This window comes from Nilaparvata lugens, chromosome 12 (assembly GCF_014356525.2).
Source record: "Nilaparvata lugens isolate BPH chromosome 12, ASM1435652v1, whole genome shotgun sequence".
Taxonomy (NCBI): domain Eukaryota; kingdom Metazoa; phylum Arthropoda; class Insecta; order Hemiptera; family Delphacidae; genus Nilaparvata; species Nilaparvata lugens.
Window position 1 is genome coordinate 15,532,219 of NC_052515.1, and position 23,303 is coordinate 15,555,521.

The 23,303-nt window shown below is 35.2% G+C and overlaps 2 protein-coding genes across 5 annotated transcripts in view; both read right to left on the reverse strand.

Moving 5' to 3' along the window:
* The window catches only part of LOC111057351 (probable RNA-binding protein EIF1AD), a 70,221-nt gene that overhangs the window by 25,882 nt on the left and 21,036 nt on the right, over nucleotides 1-23,303 (reverse strand). Inside the window, exon 6 of one of the 4 annotated variants that reach the window (XR_005572631.1) lies at nucleotides 21,819-23,302. The exons of 2 other annotated variants lie outside the window; for them this stretch is intronic. The gene's annotated coding sequence lies outside the window, so the exon portion shown is untranslated. Of the gene's footprint in view, nucleotides 1-21,818; nucleotide 23,303 lie in introns of those variants that run through there. One more of the 4 variants, XR_005572633.1, reaches the window with a different exon arrangement.
* Nucleotides 8,783-9,901, reverse strand: LOC111057677 (voltage-dependent anion-selective channel-like). The gene is given in 3 exon segments (XM_039438925.1): nucleotides 8,783-9,036; nucleotides 9,039-9,266; nucleotides 9,269-9,901. Coding segments are annotated over 3 exon segments (882 nt in total). The 5' UTR covers nucleotides 9,852-9,901; the 3' UTR covers nucleotides 8,783-8,965.

Consider the following 23,303-nt stretch of genomic DNA (forward strand, 5'->3'; position numbering starts at 1 on the left):
ACATTTTCAAAAACAAAAAAATTCTCACTGTTCCCTCAATTTATATTTATGCGACTCTCATGTTGGCTTTCAAAAACCTCAATAGCTTGCACAAAAGGAATGGAACTGTAAGAGAAACTAGAAATTAAAATTTATTATTTTACCCAATGCACACAACTTCTAAATTTGAAAAGGGAGCACTATACAGAGCAATTAAGTTTTTCAAACATCTCCCAAACGAAACCAGAATCATAAATTCAAAATCTAAATTCAAGGAAAAAAGTTTTGACCTATTTGACACATAAAGCATTTTATTCTCTTCCTGAGATCCAACCCATTAATACAAGGTACTTGATTCAATAATAGTTGGATTCAACAAGTAGCCCTATCTAAGTTGTTAATTAACTTATTCAAGGCCTCCAGTGTGTGTTTTAGTTCTAGAATTTTTCTTTTATTTGTGATTAATTTATTGACTGTATTTGCTAATAAAGAATTTGAATTTAAATTCCTGAAAACATTTTTACACATGTAGCTAAAGAAACAAACAATTATGCTTCACAGTGTATGGATGTTACTTCACGGTCTAGACTTCATAAATTTGAAGAAATCAATGAGAACCATGTAAAGGCGTTCGTAGCAGCACAAATAAGACCCACTCTATAAAATAAGGCCTCTCCTTGAAATAGCTACACCGACTTATCTTGAGTTTTATGACCCTGGTAAAGCTCTTTTGATTGATGAGAGCATGATAAAATTCAAAGGGAGATTGTCATTCAAGCAGTACATGCTGAACATGCCCTCCTCAGAGTGGGATATCAAAGTTTGGTCCTTGTGTGACTCAGTAAATGGGTTTCTACTGTTATTTAAGGTATATACAGGCAAAGAAACTGAAAATAAGACTGAAGGACTTAGATCAAGAGTAGTAAAAGGATTATTAATTGGTGTTGAATTTAGCAATGGAGTGATATAATATATATGGACAATTTTCACTCCAGTGTATCTATGTTCAATGACTTGAAATTGATGGGTTTAGGGTCTTGTGGTACAGTGAGAGTCAATAGAAAGAATCTGCCACCAGCAATGAAAAATTTTAAGAAAAAGATGGGTGAATTGCCGTCTGTATGGGTGAGGGGATGTGGTGACATGGTAGCTTGCTCCTGGCAAGACACTGGAAGTGTCAACATGCTTTCTACTATTGGGGACACTGTTGTGACAAACGTTGAGGTATGTACAAAAAAAGGTAGGAGACCTGTCACAAAGCCCAATGTTCAAGTGTTATATAATAGGAATATGAGTGGTGTGGACATCTTTGACAAGTTTTGTTCCACTTATTCATATGGGCACAAATCCATGAAGTGGTACCAGCCTGTATGGCATTCTCTGGTTGAAACTGCCCTTGTCAACGGCTGTACTGCTTACAACATGCAAGAGGGCATTCAGCATCTCAGTCACAGACAGTTTCGACAGAGTGTGATAAATGGACTCATGGAAAACTGGGAAAGGTCAAGCAGTGTTCGCCGAGGGATAAAGTCAAGCAATCCCCTTGATGATAGAATTTCTGAGAGTGTGCATTTTATCAGTCAGATTGCTGATAAAAGTCACAAGCCGAACTGTGCTGTATGCAACATTCGCCCATCAAGCTGCAAAAAAAGGAAAAGCAAGCTGCAAACGGGAACAGACAACTCTCTTCAGTAAAACATGTTCAGATTAAACTCCATTGTGAATTTTAGACTTAGGCCTAGATGAGAACCCCATCAATTCAAAAACTGAAAAATAAACATTTTCTATACTTTGCAATTATTATGAATATTGCAGCTGCATGTTATCTTGAAAGAATTCCAAACATACCAAATGCATAAAGATAAGTTTTGTTTTATTATAAGATTCACCTTATGTGTTGGATTATTGCTTTTAAATGACAATATTCTAGTATATTCCCATATTATCCAATTATTTTAGAATGACGAAATAGGAACATTGTAGTTGGCAAAATGTCCACCTAAAGCACTGAAGGATAATAGTGCATGTAAGGTCTATAAAAACCGGGTCAAGACACATGTGTTCCTTATGGAGGGGCCATTTTGTGCCTATTTAATGGCAGTACTTTGAAATTCCAATCTAATTCAATTTTCTACTGACAAAATTGTGCATTATGCATTTAGAAACAATATTCTAGTTCAGATAATATGTGAAATCGAATTTTCAATTTTTTAATGATGAAATTTCAATAATAAATGCTTCAATTATTCATTTATTTATTATTAAAAATTGTTCCTATTCTTGTAACCTAAGGATTGTGATTCATAAGGCATAGGGACAAGACAGTAATGTAACTGTAAATAATATGTGAGGCTAACTTCAAAAAGAGTTTAAAGTTTTGGATCAATTGAATATGAAAATCAACAATTCAGTTTCTAGTATTTTGCTAAATAATATAATTGTGTAGGAAGAGTTAATAAAAAAATAACTGATCTAATTTTTAATTTAGGTATAAGCAAATAGATTTTGATTAATATCACCAAAATCACTTGTTCAAGCAAACTTGTCAAAGCATGATGATTGCTGTAAGATTTTAGATGATGCAAACATAATAACAGCAAATTAAAAAAAAACACTAGTTTTACAATAAACCAAATGAAAAATTGAATGAACAAACAGATTTTAATAATTTCTTTTACAGTTTTACAGTTTACAGATAATAAAAAAAGTAAATTTAATGTGGGGTTTACCTGGTTCCTGTCTGAGGAACCAGAAGCTTGGATGGTCGCTGAAATACCAGATATGGAGAAGATTTTATTCTCCAATGATTTTGATGCTTCACTGAAGAAAAATCTGAATCAAAGACTGCTGCAGCATTGTCAAGAGATGCAATAAAAACGTTGCCAAAATTACTGTTAATGTGAGAATCCACTCTGGTTTGTGGCCAGAAAATAATGCCTGACCACCAGTAATTTTGGCAAAGTGCTGTCTCCTTGCAGATGTGGGAAATTTTACCACTCTCCCTTCAACCAATTGAAAAGTTTGTATAACCTTTCAACTGGTTACTACCTCTTCTACAGGGTGAAGGTTCCATCCAGTCTAGCTACAAAACGAAATGTTTTATCAACTTTAGCACAAATTTTTGATCCATTAGGATATTTGACACCTTTCATGCTTACCTTCAAGAGTATTATTCAATGTCTATGGCAATCAGGATGTGACTGGGATGATATAGCATCCGTGGAGGTAGTGAAGAAATGGGAGCTTTGTGTAGTTGTCCTAGTAGCTAGATTATTACATGAAGTTCAAGAAGTGCTTTCAAAAATTATAAACATTGATTATATTGCAGCTTGGACTTATTCAACTGTGGCAGTGAGTTGAATTCGGTCTTCACCTCATCATTGGGCTAGGTTTGTGGCAAATCGTGTAAGTCAAGTACAGGAACACCTGTCTACAGAGCAATTCAGATATGTGTCAACCGAATGTAATCCAGCTGATTGTGCTAGTCGAGGACTATTGCTCAATGAATCAATTGGTAATTCTCCATGGTGGAATGGTTCTGATTGGTTAGACAAACCACTGGAGTGCTGGCCACACCAAACCCACGGTAATGATGAAAATTCCAAACAGATTGAATTGGAAGCAAGAAAAATTACTCTAGCAACACAGAGTAAAGACTCAGAGGAATCAATTCAATCGGTGAACTTGAGAAATCTATGGAGTTTACACAAAAGAATTGTATCCTCATACTGGAAACGTTGGCAATTGGAGTATGTATCTAGCTTGCAAACCCGAACAAAATTGTACAGAAAACATAGTAATGTTAACATTGGAAGTCTAACTAGGGCTGTCAATAGGGTATGTCTCCTCCCTATTGATGAAGATTAGGCCTTATTGAAGGGTAATTCAATAAGTTTAGTGGTTAGTTTTTTTTTGTTTCTCGTTTTACATGTGGGAAAGGTTCCCAAGTTGCTTTGTTTCTTGTTTTTATCTACATTTGGTTGTACATAGTCATTATTTCTCGTCCCTAGTAGGGTTCGTTATTGGTGGTTTTTTTTTGTTATTGGAAGTTCTTCCAAGGTGGGTAGAATGTTTGGATGCTATCAATGTTGCTCTATTGTCTGGCATTGTGTGGTGGAGGGGGCAATTATACGGTGATGCGCAAAGCATAATTGTGGCCAGTTGCCATTTGCCAGCCAACCGAACAGCTCACTTCTCGTAATGTCGATTTTTTGCAAAGTGATCTATTGATTATTTATTGTGATTTATTACAAGTGTCGTCTCGTCTCATATCGTGATCTGGACCCAGGATCCTGGAAGCAAGGAGGATTTGGACATGAAGGTAGGCCTATGTTATTGTGCACTTAGCCATTTTAATTGTTCAACTTGCTACCCGACGCCAGACAACCCAAAAGTTCTCGATGTGATTATTGATACAGTCCACAAACCAAAGTGCTGTTTGAGCCAGCCTCTGTCGATTAAACAGTCTGTGTTTGGAAAATAAAGTTTCAAGAGCATTATTTGTTTTGAGATTAAAGCTGGTCCAAAGTGCATTTGGCTTGAACCTTCAATTTTGCTGAAGGATCAGTAAATGTGAGTAGGTGTCCTAGCACTGACTGCAATAGTCAAGTACTCCATGCACAAGTTGGTGCAACTGCTGCAACATTGTCAAAAGAGGCAATATAAACGTTGCCAAAATAACTGTCAATGTAAGAATCCACTCTGGTTTGTGGCCAGAAAATAATGCCTGACCACCAGTAATTTTGGCAAAGTGCTGTCTCCTTGCAGATGTGGGAAATTCTACCACTCTCCTTTCAACCAATTGAAAAGTTTGTATAACCTTTCAACTGTGGAAAGCCTGCAGTGGGGCAGGGACAATGAAGAGACTGCCTTGCACATGTTAGAGAAAGAGAACAAGGTTGTGTTATCAACCACGTGATGGAACAGGCATTTGGCTCCATGAGTCTGATGGCTTAATTCCAGATGAAAATGCCATAATAGAAATAAAATGTCCTTACATTTATAGAAAATGCAAGGACATTGTGGAGGCAATAAGGGGATGCAAAAATTATATTTTAAAAGTAGATGATGACAATTGCTAGGCTGTTAATACTGACCATGAATATTATCATCAAATTCAAGGGCAGCTCCAGATCACAGGAGCACAGAAGTGCTACCTAGTGATATGGATTCCCAGTCAGTGTGTTATTATGCCAATCATGAGAGATAATGATTGGACAAGTAACTTTGAAATCTTGCAAGAGTTTGAGTTCCAAATCATGGCACAGAATAATCAATGGTTAGAAGAATAAACTCAAGGGGCAAGAATGTTGATGTAACTTGCCCACTTGTGGTTGAAGATTACCAGAATATTGGGTGGAGTTTATTGTGCTGATCAGCTCCACCAATACTACAATGTGAATGTATGACACCAAGAATCTAATCTACAAGCATCTATTCCCTCATGGTATAAAAAGTTTGCTGAATTTCAGAAGGGAGGTGGCTCAAGGTCTCATGGCAAAGAAACAAAAAATCAATATAGCAGAACAGAAATAGTCAACTGAAGAAACCACCATGTCAAGGATGGCCATGCAACCAATGTCATGTTTAATTTTCGCCGGTCTGCAATACCGGATATTACGAGTTGTGTAGTTTTTTGTCAGTGCTTGAGAGACTGGTATTACAGGCTACGTACAAAGTATTTGATAGCCCCAAATATTGTTTTCTATTTTTTACAGTTTTATTATTACATATTAACTGCAGTTCATTAGGTAACAGTCGGGGTTTAGTATTAGAGTTTATTAGTTAGGTTTTTTGATACTTTTGTTACTTTTTAGGTTTTGTTGTTTTAGTGTTGTTTTTTTATACATCATGGATATTCCTTCATCAAACCAAAGTTTAGGAAAAACTAAACAAGTATTCTCGTCTCTTATTGAAAAAATCCAGTCTCTACTTAATGATAATCCTGTAGAGTCTGATGAGGAAGACAGTGACAGCAAAGAAATTGATGACTCTGATAAAGATGCCGATTTTGTTTATAATGAAGACAATGATTGCCAAGAAAGGGATAATAGTGATAGTGATAGTGATGCCAATGTTCTGCCTGAAAATGCCGAAGTTCTACCACCTGAAAATGACGAATCAATGGAAGAAGAGTTTGTACCAATGGTGCCTCCACTTCCCAATGATATCCAAGTAGAGGAGTTTTTCTTAGCTAAGGATGGTTGTACTCAATGGAGTTCAAAAGAACCAGCAAGAAATCGACGTATGCCACAGCATAATATTCTGTGAGGAGGATTTCCTGGTTTATCACCAAAAAGTCGGATGTTGGGTAATCAACCTTCCAAAATTCAAGTATGGAACCTTCTGTTTGATGATGAAATGATAGACACTATAGTAGAGAATACTAATGTGAAACTGAATAGTGTAAGAGCAAATATTTTGAATCAGTCTAGCTATCGAGACACAGATAGGACAGAAATCAATGCATTCATCGGACTTCTTCTGCTTTCATCTGTCTTCAAGTGAAATCATGAAGACTTTTTGTCTCTGTTTTCTAAAGGACCACTGGGCCGACCAATCTTTCAAGCTACTATGTCATCAAAGAGGTTTGAATTAATTTTACGATGCCTTAGATTTGATGACTCGTCTACATGAAAAGAACGGAAAATTGATGACATAGCTGCTGCTATTTCTAACTTATTCGAGTGATTAATTCTAAACAGTCAAGAGTCCTATTTTGTTTCTGACAATGTGACAGTTGATGAAATGCTCATCCCATTTCGAGGTAGATGCAGCTTTCGCGTGTACGTACCTAGTAAACCGGCAAAGTATGGACTCAAGATAATGTGCCTTGCTGATTCCCGTTTGTCATTTTTATACAATGTATATATATACTCTGGAAAGTGCAGTGACTCAAAGGGTTTGAACAAATATGAAAAAAAAAATTGAAAATACCATTGCAGTCTGTAGTTTGGTTGTGCAAACCCATTGAAAAAACCAATAAAAATGTTACAGCAGATAATTGGTTTTCGTCATTGGAGTTAGTAAATGAACTTGGCAAGAGGGGGCTGACTTATGTTGGCACAATGCAGAAAAACAAAAGGGAAATTCCATCTAATTTCCTTGGTGTTTACATTTAAAATATTCGAGTTACAACCCCTAAGTCACCCCCTTAAGAAGGACTGAAATTCAGCTGTACATCAAAAGATAGAGTATTTGAACAATAAATTATCCTGGAAGTAACCGCATTATATCTACAACAGTCTCCAACTTATTGAAGGGTTCCCATACATATGACTCTCACTCTGTATACTATCATTTATTCATTTCCTGTTATCCAATGAGCATATATGCCTACATAATATATATATATAGTCCAGTCAATATAGACATAAAAAAAGGGGATGTGCTTGCAATTTATATTGTACTTCTGATTTTCTAAAATATTATTTGGGTACATCAGATAAGTACAGAACCAATTTCTTCATGCCAATTTCATTGTGCTAGATACAGAATGGCCCAAAAACCTCATATTTTCGGCTCATTTTCCAGTTTTACCAGTAGAGGGGGACAATTTTCACATCCTCACTAGATTTGGAAATTTTATCAGAAGTATTTCACAAGATATGCAGCTTTGAATATAGAAATTGGCCATTTTTTGTGTATTGGAATATGGGCTCAAGTACACTGAATAAATTTTTCCATTTTTCGACCGAATTTGACTCATGATGCATGATTTTGAACCGCCTTGACGAGCCAAGAAGAATGAAGTGTAGTATGATGAAATCTGAGCATTGTATTAAAAGTTATAAGTGTTTGAAATTTTTATCCTTGAGGTGTCCTTGAGCACGCCTCTCCACTAGGAAATACTTAAATGGAGTGCATCTAACAGGTGATTCTCATAGAACATAATCTCATGAGCTTATGTCATTGTGCAAAATATCAATGTGAGGACAATGTAGTTGGTGATGATGGTTGAAGCTGAAAATTAGGTGTTTTTCACAATACAAGGAGCATTGTTGTCAGGTGTAGGTACCTGAAAATCTATATGAGATAGAGCGCTCTACCTGATTTCAGATTGTAGAGCACAAAAATACACACAGAGGATTTTGAATTATACATCTAAATGGTAAAAATCAGAAGATATTGTTGATCAAAAACTAAAATTCATCAAAATTGATTTTTTCTTCAAATTTTACTCATTTTTCATCATAACTCAGTACTCATTGAAGATAGAGAGTCCGAAATGATCTCATTTTATTCATAATTTTATAATCTAAAAAAAAGGCGAGAGCAAATTTTTCTGTCCGATTACAAGATTTGGCAGAAATAGCTGAAAACTGGAAAATTAGCTGAAAATACAAGGTTTTTGGGCCACCCTGTATCTAGCACAAGGAAATTTTGCATGAAAAAATTGGTTTTAGACTTCTCTTATGTAGCCAAATAATATATTAGAAAATCAGAACTACAATATAAATTGCATGCACCAATGTATATAGTGACTGGACTAATATTGACAATATTTCAGTGTTATGATCAAGAGCTCAACGTGGATGGTTGTAGCTCGGCTGACTGGTCACTTATCTGTGTGTAGAATGTTGTTTATTCAAATGCAGTGTGAAGACGCATGTCACTATTAAAAATTGAAAGTGGATTTGGGTGATAGTAAAATTTGACAAAAGTTACTACAATATTGCATTTTAGAACAATAACCAGGAAATGTTATTGATTGGAACAATAACATCGAAATGTTATTGCACACAACATAAACTCAAAACACAGTCCTACAGATGAAGGTATTACACAATGCATAACAAAATAAGTTCAATAAATCGATAGGATGTATTTGACAACTCAAGAGCAGTGTTGCAAAGAGGAACAATCCAAGATAATACAAGAATAATAGTTGTATATCTACATAGGTTTATTTAATGACTACAGCGATCTTGTTTATATTTTTTTGTCTATGCCTCGCTCTTCATCCTGTCTCCTCTATAATCTCATTTCAAGAAATAAACTTTATCAGCAACAAAGTAAACATTTGAGCTTCCATTTCGAGACTCAGACCAATCTTGTTCCGCCCTCATTGAAGTTCTTTCCATCTATCACCGCCAACAGAGAGATGGTGATTCCATCATGCAGCTTATGCTAGTATCCCAAGCCAACTTGACTGGCGTTGTTGACCTTGGCCTTGACTGCGGCGCCGGCGGCCTGGTCCAGGTTGTACTTGCAGCCGATCGAGAAGCGCATGTTGCTGCTGCCCGCCGACCACGACAGCTGAATGGCTGTGTCCAGAAGGGAATCGCCTTCTGGAAGATGGAGGCAGTGTAGTCTCGACCGTTGTCAACGTTGGTGTGCAGCACAAAGTCACCGGTCGTGTAGCCCAGTGCGAAGCTGCTGCCTGTCAGGGTGTTCTTCGAGTAGTCGTACTTGGCCGACATGCCCGCCAGCCACCCATTGTATCCAAAAATGGAGGCGGCCTTGACAGCTGGGTTGGCTGACTTGGAGTCAAGGTCAAGGTTTACGGCAGCTGACTGATTTCTGTATTCAGATTTCACTGCTGCCAACTTATCACTGGTGTGTGATGCGAATGTGGCTCCTACTGTAACTTTACCTCCCTGGCAGAAATGAGCAAATGTCAATTCTGTTGTCAGCAAGTTGTCAGTGTTCCACTTCTCAGTGAAAGTTGCTCCATGTTCTTTGAGCTTGTATTTGGTCTCCAATGAACCAAACACTTTTCCAGTCTCTTGGTTGGAGACTCTGCCACTGAAAAATTCAACTCCCGAATTTGTCTTGGTCTTAACATCCAACTTGAGAAGGCCAAAACTATAGCCTTTGTTGAACACATCACGAGTGTTCTTTCCGAGGTCGGCATTTGAGGGAGGAGCCATTTGTAGCTGGATAACAGAAAATGTGCAGGTGAAAATGGAAACTAGAAATGGAAACAGCTGGAAATTAAAACTTTTACTCCAGGAGGAGTGCTAGCTATGTGCTAGCTAAGGCATTCCTGTTCTGATGATACAGTTCAACTTCACTTATCGACTCTTTCTCTCTTCATATAATAAATTCACTTCGTTTATCAACTCTTTCTCTCTTCATATCAATATGTATATTCTTCATATCCATAAATTCAATATGAGTGACAAATGTAATGAGTGCAAAAAATCTATTGGTGGTAAGAAGCCGAAGATTCAGTGCAGTGATTGTGTAAACATATACCATGGCACCTGTGTCAACCTATCTGCAGATGACATACGTTTTTTTGCGGAAGAGGATAGCTGCTGGAGATGTACGCCGTGCAGGAACCTGAGAAGAAAAAGTCTACGAGTGGAATCAGTCATATTGGAAGGAAGTATGGAATCACAGGTACTTGCTTTTTTGAAAGAGATGAGAAAAGAATCAAATGAAAAATTAAAATCTCTCGAATCTGAGTTAGGCAAATCTGTGAAAGCATGTCATCAAAGGATCCAGGACTTGATCGAAATTGTTGAAGATCAATCAAAGCAGTTGAAGGACTACAAAACTAAACACTGTTTCGAAATTGTTGAAGATCAATCAAAGCAGTTGAAGGACTACAAAACTAAACACTGTTTCGACAAACACACTCAAGAGAATGTTATTCTGCATAAAAAGGTTAGTGCCATGGAATACCAATTGGATGATGCCAAACAATACTCGCACGTCAACTGCTTGGAAATAAATGGCATTCTGGAAATCAACAATGAAAATGTGGTGTAAACTGTGAAGATGATCGCCAAATCTCTTGGTGTTGCATTAACTGAAGAAAGCATCAACACTTGCCATTGCCTGGGCAACAAGTAGGACAGAAGAAAGCTGGGGATAATCATCAAATTTACCCAAAGATTTGTGGAGGAGGAGCTATTGAAAAGAAGGAAAATGAAATGCAACTTCAACACAAGTGATATAGGACTCACTAGTGGAACTGCCGACACAATTTACATCAACAAAAGTCTCATGCAGAATTGCAAAAAATTTTGAATGCTGCTCATGCCATCAAGAAAAAAAAGAACTTTGCATTTGTGTGGGTGAAGAACGGCAAAGTATTCGTGAGAAAAAAATATGTCATTTAAATATTTGAGTATCTGATCTTCAAATGCATTGCTACTTTTATTCATTCCAAAATCGAAAGTTTTTCTAGTCGTGCTGTTTGAATAATGTAAACAATTAGTTGTAAATGTATACAATATTTGTGTATCTGATCTTCATTGCAATCTCATCCATTCCAAAATTCGGAGGTTTCTTCTACTCTTGTTTTTTGGATAATGTAAACAAAAAATTGTGAATGTGAATAGGTTGTCTAGTTAAACTATTTGTGTTTCTGATTTTCAAATTCAATACATGGCAATGTTCATCTATTGGTTCTTATATTCAAACAGTTCTAGGCTACAATAAAAATACAATCATTTTTAAAGCTTTTATTGTAAATACATGAGTTATTTATTCTTATATTTGAATAGTATGATAAAAGCATTTTGAGACCTGTACAGATAGATAAAAGAATGATGATAATAGTAATAATAATTATTATTATTATTAGCCTATTGTTATAAATTGGCTTCATGGGGTAACCAAAAAATTATAAATATGGAGGAAAAAAGAGTGGGTTTGTCTTGCAATGCATTTTGTCAAGAATTTTTTTTATTTTATTAGTTTTATGTTTTTTCCTGACATTATTTGTCTTGTGACATTTCAACAATAACAATGTAAAATGTTGTTCAATACATCTGCATTTTCGATAATAACTATTCTATATTCCGATTCCACAATGGTTATAGCTTGTGTAGCATTATATTTGACTGATCATGGAATACACATTCCGATGTATGTCGTTAGTTCTTTAATTTACATAATTTTATAAAAAAATACAAGCATTTTGAAAGCTATTCTAAATACATGGATAAATCTAATTTGAATAGAATGATAATAGCATTCCAAACTCTGTAGAAATAGATAGAAGAATATTAATATACAGAGTGTTTCAGAAGTAGTGTCCAACATTTTAGGGTATTGTTCCTGGATGATAGGAGACTACAAATGTCATACTGTATTCGAAGTGTCCAAACTCTACAGTTATCCTTATAGCTGCTATTTTTTTTATTTATTTTTTTTTTTTTTTGACTTAGGAATTTTTATCTCAAGAACGAAATGTTGTATTGATCTGAAATTTGGCATGAATATCTATGCTATAAAGTCTTAACTTTAAAAAATGAATAAAAATATTTTCGATGTGAATATTCAAAATGGCGACCATTTAAAATTTCTGATTGCACATTTCACGAGCACCGTTCACTTTACAGAAAATTTATAAGAGACAAAAAATTTAGCAAATTTTATCAAGATTTCATAGATACCTTATTCATTAAGATTGGTCGAAGAATAACAGAGGAATTAATTCTTTTAGTACTGCATGCATGCACAAGACCCACAAGATAAACTGAAAAATATTGTAAAATCAGCTGTATAGCCATATGGAACCATACCGAGTTTCAAAGCTTCATATTAGATACAATTTAAATTGAAAATTTAATATTGATGCTCAAATGGTTAAAATTTGTCATGCATGCAATAAGAAAAGTAATTTTCTGTTATTCTTTGACCAATGTTAATAAATAAGGTATCCTTGAAATATTGATAAAATTTGCTAACTTTTTTGTTTCTTGTAAATTTTCTGTAAACGGTTTTCGTGAAATTTGAATAAAAATTTTTAAATGGCTGCCATTTTGAATACTCCCATCGAAAGTATTTTATTTCATTTTTCAAAGTTAAGACTTCATAGCATGAATATTCATGCCAAATTTCATATCAATACAACATTTCGTTCTTGAGATTAAAATTCCTAAGTGAAAAAACAAAATGGCAGCTATAAGGTTAACCGCTGAGTTTTGGACACTTCAAATATGACATTTGTAGTCTTCTATCATCCAGGAACAATACCCTAAAATGTTCGACACTAGGGTGAGGTAAGGTAATTTGGTAGTAAAATTTTATTTCTCTGCTGCCGAGTTTCCTATCCAACTGATTTAGTTCCTTCTAGCGCCACTAGGAAGCGCACGTTTTCTACTTCATTTTGAACTGGATCTTCAGCTTAAATGTTGCCATGATGTGATCTAGGAGGCATTCTTCAGTACCTACTACGCGACTGGGCGTGTTGACATGCAAATATTTGAGGTTAGACTTATTTTTCAAGTTTTAATTAGTTAATATTCAACTTCAGTGTTTGAAAATATTTGAGTTCATAGTGTTTAAAGTGCTGAATCACATGCATTGTTCGAAAGTGATGTGTTGTGTATAGTTTTCATGATTCAAGCTTAGGAAATCTGGTTTCATTTTTATGAATCAAGCCTAATCGTAAGTGCTGTTTTACAAAATTTTTGACAAAACTCTCACTAAACTAAATATTATCAGCTAACTGATTAATACATGTGACTACTGAGATATCGATGCATCTTTTGTAAAACTGATTTTATTTTTTCTTACATATTTTTTCTACTGTCAAATTACCTCACCCATTGGATTTTTACTATTGCCAAATTATCTAAAGTTTTCGAATAAAGAATAGAACTAGTTTGTTGGCTAAGTTCTTGAAAACTTTACAAAATTACAACATTTTCACTCATTTCACAGGCAGTGATATTGTGATAAAACATTTTAAAAACAATGAGTGATAAAAAAAGGCAAAGTGTGTGCAAAAAAGGTGAGAAACAGTACCGACAGTATGAAAATTCTGATCTTGTGGAAGCTGCTATGAAAGTGACAAAAGAAAAATGCACTGTGTATAAAGCTTCACAAGTGACAGGAGTCCCTAACAATACATTGAAAAGATTTATGAATGACAATGATAACCTGCTCCATGTTAGTGTCCCTAAATTAGGCCGCCCTTTTGCTCTGCCTGATGATCTAGAGCAAAAAATTCTAAAATACTGTATATCCAGGATATGCAAGAACATGGATTTGGCCTGACTGTGTTGCAAGTTAGAAAGCTTGCCTATCAGCTAGCTGAGATTGTTTAAAGGCAGCATATGTTTAATCAAGAAAAAAAATCTGCCAGCAAGTGTTGGTGGTGCAAATTAAAGGAGCACTACAATCTATGTTTGCGTGTGCCAGAGAATCTGTCTGCATACCAGGCTTCTATGTCAAATCCCATTATCATTGCTGACTACTTTTCCAAGTTAGAGAATTTATTATTGAAGCTTGACTTATTCAACAAGCCCAGTCGAATATGGAATGTGGATGAGACAGGGCTTGCCTATGTTGTTAAACCAAACAAAATTGTTTGTCAGATGAGCAAAAAATATGTCTATAAGAGAACATATGGAGAAAGAGGACAGACTCAAACTGTCATAGGTTGTGCTTCAGCAGATGGTTCATTTCTTCCACCCTTTGTCATTTTTAAAGGTGTAAGATGGGATGATGCATTGAACAATGACAGCCTCCTTCATTCCATCACAAGATTATCCCCAAACGGTTGGATTACAAGTGCTTTATTCCTGGAATGATTTAAATTTTTCATAGAGAGTATTGGTCCACAACGTCCTGTTCTTTTGTTAATGGACTCTCATAGTTCTCACATAGGACCAGAAATTATTTCACTTGCAAAAGAAAATTCTGTCTTTCTAATGACATTTCCTCCACTTACTAGTCATCTTCTGCAACCATTGGATGTTGGTGTATACAAATCACTCAAATCTCACTGGTCAAAAGAATTAAACAGTTTCATGATCTCTTCCCTAGCTGAAAAGCCTTCTCGGTACCAGTTCCACAAACTTTTTACACCTGCATTTATTGCTAGTTTTACTCAGGAGAGCAAAAGAAATGCATTTAAAAAATCTGGGACATGCCCATTCGATTCAAATGCTGTAGCTCCTGAAGCCCTAGGTCCCAGTAAGCTTACTGAAAAGCCTCCACCTGCACCAGAATCCAGAGTTCAGTTATTGTTTGAGATAGACAAGCAAGTCTCCAAACAATTGGAGACACCCTCTTTTCAAAAACCAAATCAGAATCCATCACTTAGGGGAGGAAAGAAGAAAAGATGAAGCTGGACCTTCACACATCAGCAGTAATCCAGTGAATGATCCAGCTGTAGGCCTGCCAGGACCTTCCAAAACCATAGGAAAAAAGGTGCTAAATGTTCAAGTCCAGTGGAAGTCTCAGCTGTAGCTGGACCTTCAAACATAGATGTCCCTGAAGTCATTGGCCTTTATATATTTTTGCTCATATCTCTGTTATCCTTGAGGTAGAAAATCTATTATTGGAGGTATAAAAATATTAGTAAAAAATAGGTAGTAAATCTTGGCATAGTTTGTTTGGTAAATTCAAAGATGACCGGGCTAACATGTCCCTGGCAGGCACTTTAGTTATCTCTGTTATCCTTGAGGTGGAAAATCTGTTATTAAAGGTATAAAATAGTAGAAAATAGGTACTAAATCTTGGCATAGTTTGTTTGGTAAAATTCGAATATGGCCGGGCCAGCGACATGCACATTATTTTGTAATCAGAAACATACTTTCTATGCCCTAGAATGTAGTATCCTGAATTCTAAAGACGCTCACATTCACATCATGATCTACTGTATATGCTAGGTAATAATGACATTGTTCTGAAAATGAAACCGATGTCGGTTTGTGACTCTTATGCAAGAGTAGCAACCACAATTTTACATGGGTTCTAAACCACAAAGTAATAGCCAATGAAACAAATACCATCAGTCAGACATCCATCACCCTTAGGTTTTGAATCAATCTTCTCATTATTTTAGGATATACATCTTATTACATGAATTTATTGTATATTATGTTGTAATAATTACTTCACAGTATCATGATTATACTAGCATAATTGCTAGTATAGTTTACACACTATCCCTTCTAGTTCCAGAAATGGATCAGCGTTTACAAGATGAGGAGATTTTAGAGTATCTTGATTGTTTGAGCTCTGATTTCGAGGATGATGATGAGGAGGATCAGCTGGAAGAACTAATGGATGGGAGAATCTTATTGGAAGAGTTGACTGGGGAGCTTGAAGCTGGGGTTCGGCCTTGCAGGAATGATGAATTCGCCATTCCTCTTGTAAGGTTATGTATGTTTGAGCTATAGAAAAAAACAGTTTTTTTGTGAATATTTTACTCAATGATGCAGTTTTATGCAAGAAGATATTTTGTTTTTATAGAATCCCGATGAGGAAGAAGAAGAAAATGAAGAAGATGGAATCTGAAGCACAAGAGATTGATGAACCACCCTGCTCTGGAGCTCAAGGAATTCAGGTAACTTACTATACAATTATCACACCATATCACAAAATGAAATACAGGATGTATTGGAGTAAGGACTGTAGATATGGGCACATAGCTGATATTCTCAGTAGAAATAGATTCGACAGTATAAAAAAATACTTCCATTTGTGTGATAACACAAAAATGAGGAGAGATCCAGAAGATCCTGGCTTTGATAAGCTATTCAAGGCCCATGCTGGATTTATTGAAGAGGAATTTGAATCCTACTCCTGCTGAAGAAAAGCATTCTATCGACGAGCAAATCATACCATGTAAGAGCAGATCAAAATTGAAACAATATGTGAAGGGGAAGCCCCATAAGTGGGGTTTCAAGTCCTTCACAAGGGAAGGTGCATCAGGGATCATGTATGATTTTTTATAAATAGCAGATATTGTCTGCTATTTAGTAGAAATCCTATCAAATAATAACAATTACAAGTTGTATTTTGACAATCGGTTTTCCTCAATTCATCTTGTTGAAGAATTGAAAAAAGATAAATTTTGGTATGTGGGCACAATCAGGTCAAACCGCACAGGTAAGTGTCCTGTCTTGGAAGAGAAGGAGATGAAGAAGAAGACACATGGAAGTGTCGACTACAGAGTCTCACAATCTGATGTGGCTGTAGTTACATGGCTTGATAGGAAGCCAATAAACTTTGTGCCAAGCTATTGTGCGGTTGAGCCCACTACAACGTGTCTGCACTTCAACCAGGAGCATAAAAAAAGTACATATATAAAAATATATAAAAAGCACAAAAGTCACTATCAGTCAATAATAACACAAATAAATACAGTAAAATATAGTGTAAAAACACTAAGAAACTTACATTTTGTGAGCTGGAATATTTCGGCCACTGTGCAAGCTTTTGTCAACCAAAACTGTGATCCTATGAAACTGTGAAAGCTGTTTCCAGCTCACAAAATGTAAGTTTCTTATTGTTTTTCAATTTATATTTTACTGTTTTCATTTGTGTTATTATATATAAATATATATAATGCATCTATGTACATACAATGGCTAAAACATTATTAATTTGTCTTTAAAAGAGATAAATGCCCAAAATGCCTGGGCATTTATGGGTTTTGGGCATTTGCCCGGGCATTTATATCAGGCATTTGCCCCGACTTATAAATGCCCAGGCATTTTACATCACTAGTGACAATGATGACCTGCAATAAAGTTAAGGTTCACTTGTGTCTCACCATACAGAAAAATTGTTTTCTAAAGTTTCATCAAAAATAAGGTATCAATTCCTATACACTAGTGAAATTTATTGTTTTGTGTAGAATATTTAATTTGTGTATTTATATCTTGCTCATGTAACACATAAAATATATTTCTAGGTTAATAAAAAAAAATTATTATTATTATACATAAACGATGAATAATTATGAGATACCAAAAGTATAATTTGTTGCCCAATGTAAACTCCAGTTTACATTCTCAAAGATATAAAAAGTTTGGCATCAGTTGATTAAAAGTGAATTGCTCGTGTTCGCGGCGCGTTAATCTGTACGCACCTAAAGAAAGATCAGTGCTCTGTGTGAGCATTACAAGAATGCAAATGATAAGTAGAAAGAGGATTTGTGTAAGACATTTTCACATCACATGATATAATTTATCAAGGGAAGAAAAGGAAACTGATGTTGGAAATGCAGGTGCTAATAATGCAATAATTGTACTTATCTATTTAGCTATCCATGACGAAAAACATACAAACATATAAAAACTGTTTCACAAAACATCTTAAACGTGAAACTGGACTTCAAGTCCCATAAACTGTTTGACTCAATAATAAATTTAAAAAACCGCCATCACCACCAATGCCAACCGACAGCATCCTACTGGCAATGACAACGAGATCAAGACAGCAGTGTTGAAAATGGATTTCAAAAAATCCCAAAGCGCTCCACGTGAGTACTAGTTTTTAATAACTATTATTCAAAAAATTAGACTATAGTGTAGTCATAATAGTTCAAAAACGAATCAATAATATTGTAGTTTGCTATGATTTGCAAGCATTGCTACAAGCACCGTGCGATGTCTCTGCATTCCATTATAAGTGGGAGTTGAATAATTGTTTCAACTATACAATCTATAATGTTGTTGAAAAACAAGGTAATAGCTACTTCTGGAACGATGCAATAATAGAGGTGCAAATGAAGTTGCATCTTATGTCTAAATGTTCTTGGGAAATCAATGTTTGGAGAAATGTAATATTCTATTCCAAAATGCTTCTGGACAAAACAAAAATAAAGTAATTTTGAGTCTGTACCTGAATGCAATAAGTAAGCTCAATATTGAAAAGACCACGCACATATTTCTTGTGGCAGGTAACACTCAAAATGAGGGTTACTATGCACTCGACTATAAAATAATAATAATATAGAAAAAAATAAAAAGAGAGCTTTGAGATCACGGCCTATCTACACTCCAGCACAGTGAGCTCCAGTGATATCAACAGTAAAAAAGACTGGATCTCCGTACAGAGTGAAAGAAGTTTCAAATGGAGATATTAAATATTTCAAAAAAACTTGCTGATAGTTTTGGAGGAAATTTCACAGTCTATGAGAAAGGAGAGCAAGTTCATAGGAAGAAATTACGATTCCTAGAAGTAAGAAGAACTGATCCTGGAAAGTTTTTCTACAAATTAGCATTTCATCACGCAGGATCATTTTGATGTAGTGAACATTAAAAACACGCCAGCTTCTTCAACTTAGCCACAGCCAAAACGAAGGAGACTCAATGCACTCTGTGATAGAAAAATAAAAGAAGAGAGCTCTAAAATCAAAACCTCTGTATGTTCCAGCACAAGTTGTCCCAATTTTGAGCACAGCAAAAAAAATCTCGACCAACCTACATTGTGAAGGAACTGTCCACAAGATTTAAAAGATATGTGCCCCATATTGGGAACAACTTCACAAAAATACAGAGAGCAACAAAGTCACTTGCTGGGAGATAAAAATGATAAAAATAATGAGAGAGGAAGATTCGTCATTCTTGTACGAGACGACTTACAAAGAAGAAGAGCCATGGTATGAAGTAAAAGTGGAAAAACTGCACAAATCTGCGAGAAAGACCTACCTACCAATATACAAATTAAAATGCCTACGAACGTGGACCTGCAATCTCTGATGTTAAAAAGAAAGATCTTCACCTTGTGAACAAAACGTTATTTCCACAAAATACCGTAAATATTTCAATAATTTGAAGAGCTCAAGATTTTCAGATGATTAAAACAATTTTATTTAGTTATAATGATTGTTTTTCAATTATTTTTGTATTTCATGATCAATAAAAAATATTGTTTACTCATGGAATATTATGTTTATTGCATTCATATATCTACTCGAAATATGTAACATCTCGAAATATTGATCAGATTCAATAGCTTCATAAGTTCCACAACTCAAAAATATCATATTAGACAATCAATCTACCCAAGGTTTCTACCTTGAATCTACCAAGTATTAATCAGTTTTGTATTGTATAATTTCATTTTCTATTATGTCAACATGATTTATATTTATAATACATCAATGATTTGAGTTGAGCAAGTTTCATACCATAGAAATCAGATTCTGATTTTCTACAAACATTTCAAATCTTTGGAACAATTTTTCTCGAAACTGTGTTTTTTGACTTGTGGTACTCTAGAATCAGGGGTGCAATATGTTCATGCCTGAAAAACTCTTCCTATGGCTTGGTCTTTATATTTTGAGATCAAATACAAACCATGATTCTAAAATCATATGGTAAAATGAATTGAGATGAATTTCAAATCTTGTGTGGGCCAATTGTAACAGTGTTATAAATGACCCACACAAAACTTTTACATCTAAAAATCAGTTGAACTTCTATCCAGGAGGAAACAAATTTCTTTGTCTTTGTCAGCAAGAGTTTGGCGTTCTTCTTCTGATGTAGAGCTTCAGTTGAATATTTCAGTCAGGGTTCTCCCTCACAAATTAACATGTATCACTATTCTTGAGAGAAGCTACAGAATCATTTCGTTCTTCATCAATCATCATCAATTGTTTTTTAATCTATTTCAAACTAGACAAATTTTAACCTTCATCTCTTTTCTCCATTCAATCTGGTTTGTGGTGTGTGAATACTGTGTGAAAGGTTATTATTTGTGGATAGATTTTGTGCTACATTTTTATCATTATTCTCCTGGGTAAAGTATTCAGTTCTAATAATAAGGGGAAAAGTAGGCTCAAAAAGATCGGAATACAAAAAACGAGTCGGAAAAAAATCCAACCTCAATGATCCAGTACCCAGTCAATCTCAACAGTCATCAGAAACTTTGAAACTTTCACGCTCCAAAGACAAGTGAAAAGGCAATTTTACCTACTATGAAGGTTTAAATGAGACTTTAGAGTATGAAATATTAGATTTTAATAATCTGGCAGACATTTTTAGTGCTTTTAGTGTTCTTCCAGTGTTTGGAATATGGCTCTGTCATCTGGCCATCATACCATCAATACCAGAATAACCTGCTATAGAGTGTGCAGAGATGTTTCATAAGGATGCTGAACTGTAAGATGGGCTTCAACTACTTTGAAGTTCCCCTGAAGAAATTGAAGGACATTTCCATCTCCCAACTTTGGTTCTGAACAGGAGACACAATGACCTGGTTCTTCCTTTGAGGATTGTTAATGGATATTAGGACTGCAATTACTGGCAAGCATTGACATCTGTGTTCTAAGGGACTAAACACTGGAGGACTATTTTCCGCAGAGGCTGTCACACAACTGCCTATGCCTACAATAGTGGGCTATCTAGAGTAATTTGCTCTGGTTGTGGTCTCATTTTAAACACTGTTGACCTTTTTTTAGGTCACAACTTCTCAACCTTTATAAGGCAAAGTTGAAATTCTGTCGAATCATTAGATTTTGAATGTATGAATATTTGTCAAATTAATAACAAAAAACACAGTCAATTTGTCTATATTTAGATGTTTTTTCTGTGTTCAAATCTTGAAACCTGGTTACCAAACAGAGGGAGGGATATACAACTTCTCCATTCAAACTTAAGCCAAACTTAATGTGGTAAGTTTAAATTATGTGTAGAATGATTAGAATTGAAATGTGCAAATACGGTATTTGTCAATTCGACTAGTGTACCCAGTCTCTTATATTGGGTATACTAATTTCAGATAAGCTTTCTGTATTTCAATTTTGAAACACAAAATTGGTTACCAAACAGAAGGAGGAATATACAACTTCTCTATTCAAGCTTAAGCCAAACTTAATGAGGTAAAGTTCAAATTACGTGGAATCATTAGAATAATTGAATCGCTGATTGCAAAAATAACCTAAACGCCATTTTTATTTTTCAGTGGATATTGCATTTTTATAGGTCCATTTATAAGTTGGGTGCATAAACAACTCATGAAACACTTCTTAACATAGTAGAATATAGAATATGTGCTCTATTGTATAGTGAGTGCATAAACAACACACAGGACAGGGACAGTGTCCAGGACATGGACAGTCACCTGCAGTCACATGTTTGCCACAACACCAACACACACAGCTGTTGTTTCAAAACTGATTCATTCGACGATTGTGACTAAATTACAAAGTGCGGTTGCTGTTTATTGTTACTAAGAGTTATACAAGTTTTCTTTTTATCAATTTTTGTACAAAATGATTTTTTACAAATAATTTAGCTGTGATTTGTGAAGTTGTTGAATCTTCAAGGATGAATAAATGTACGGTACTGAAAGACATGGTAAAATAGAACAACCTATCACTAACCTATATACTGCAGGTTATTATTGTTACTGTGATTTTTACCAGTTTTCTTTTGTTTTACAAATTGACAATAACTTTTCAAAAATTGACATTATACGAATAATTTAGCCTAGCTGTGATTTGTTTAGGCCTATTTGTTGAATCTTCAAGGATGAGTGATTGTACTGAAAAAATAGAAAAAAACAAGGAATAAACAGGATTATCAACGGAGTAAAATCAAATATTCCCGAGTGCATGGAGAAGCTTATTGTTATAATTAAAAAGGTAAGGCTGTGGCAGCTATTACCACGGGTGAGTCTTGCAAGTGTATGAGGAAATAATATAAAATTATTTCTGATGAAAAAATTGATATACACAGCAAATCGTTAGATATATCCAACAAAAATAAGCAAGATATGTTTCTACAAAGTTTAATCATAGCTGAAAATGTGAAACGTGAACAGGTATAAAATAAAGAACCTGTCAGAAATAATAACTTCACTTATCATGTAATGATTGGCTCGAGTAGGTGCGAGTTATGCAGACAGGCTTTTATAAGTCTGCAAGGGATTTTATAAGTCTAACAGCTAAAAGAGTGAAACGCATACGAAATCTACTTTTGGAGATTTCCAGCTAAGTAATGAAAAAATGCTGAAAGGAAAGGACTCATCTTTTTTTTTCATAAGAACTGTGGAAAGTATTTCTGCCCGATTAAAAGCTGCTACATTTTAACAAGTTACATGTACAACTTGGATCACTTGAATGGAATAAAAACAATCCATTATAATGGATTTGGGACCATTAAGATGGACTGGTTTTTCACCAGTTAAAAAACAACTCCCTGGATGTGAGAAACTCTCTGTTGTTGTTTTCAGGAAAAATCAAGCCCTCTAGTGTAATAATTATGAATATAATTAATTAAATCACTTCTGCATAATTGAATTCACATGATTGTCCATAGCACCATGTCACGATTTGCTTGAGGTAGCTTAATTTGCTTCAACACAGTTTTCTCTTCTCTATTCATTTTTGTTTGCTGTGCGCCCCCCTCCCTGGGAGCTTGCCCCCCTCCCCGCACGGGAGCAGGTGTTCCCAGACCCACCCAGCCTATTGGGAACACCAACCTTTGATTCGGCAACAAATGTTTTATATGAGAAGGAGGCCTCAAGTTCTTCCACAAAACGCTTATTCACGTGACTCGACACCTTATCAGTAAAGGCCTGAATTTCTGACTCAAGTTTCTCAGGGTCTTTTGCCATTGCAGCAAGAAAATCCGCATAGCTAGTCATCTTGTCTTTCTCTTTTACTCTTTACC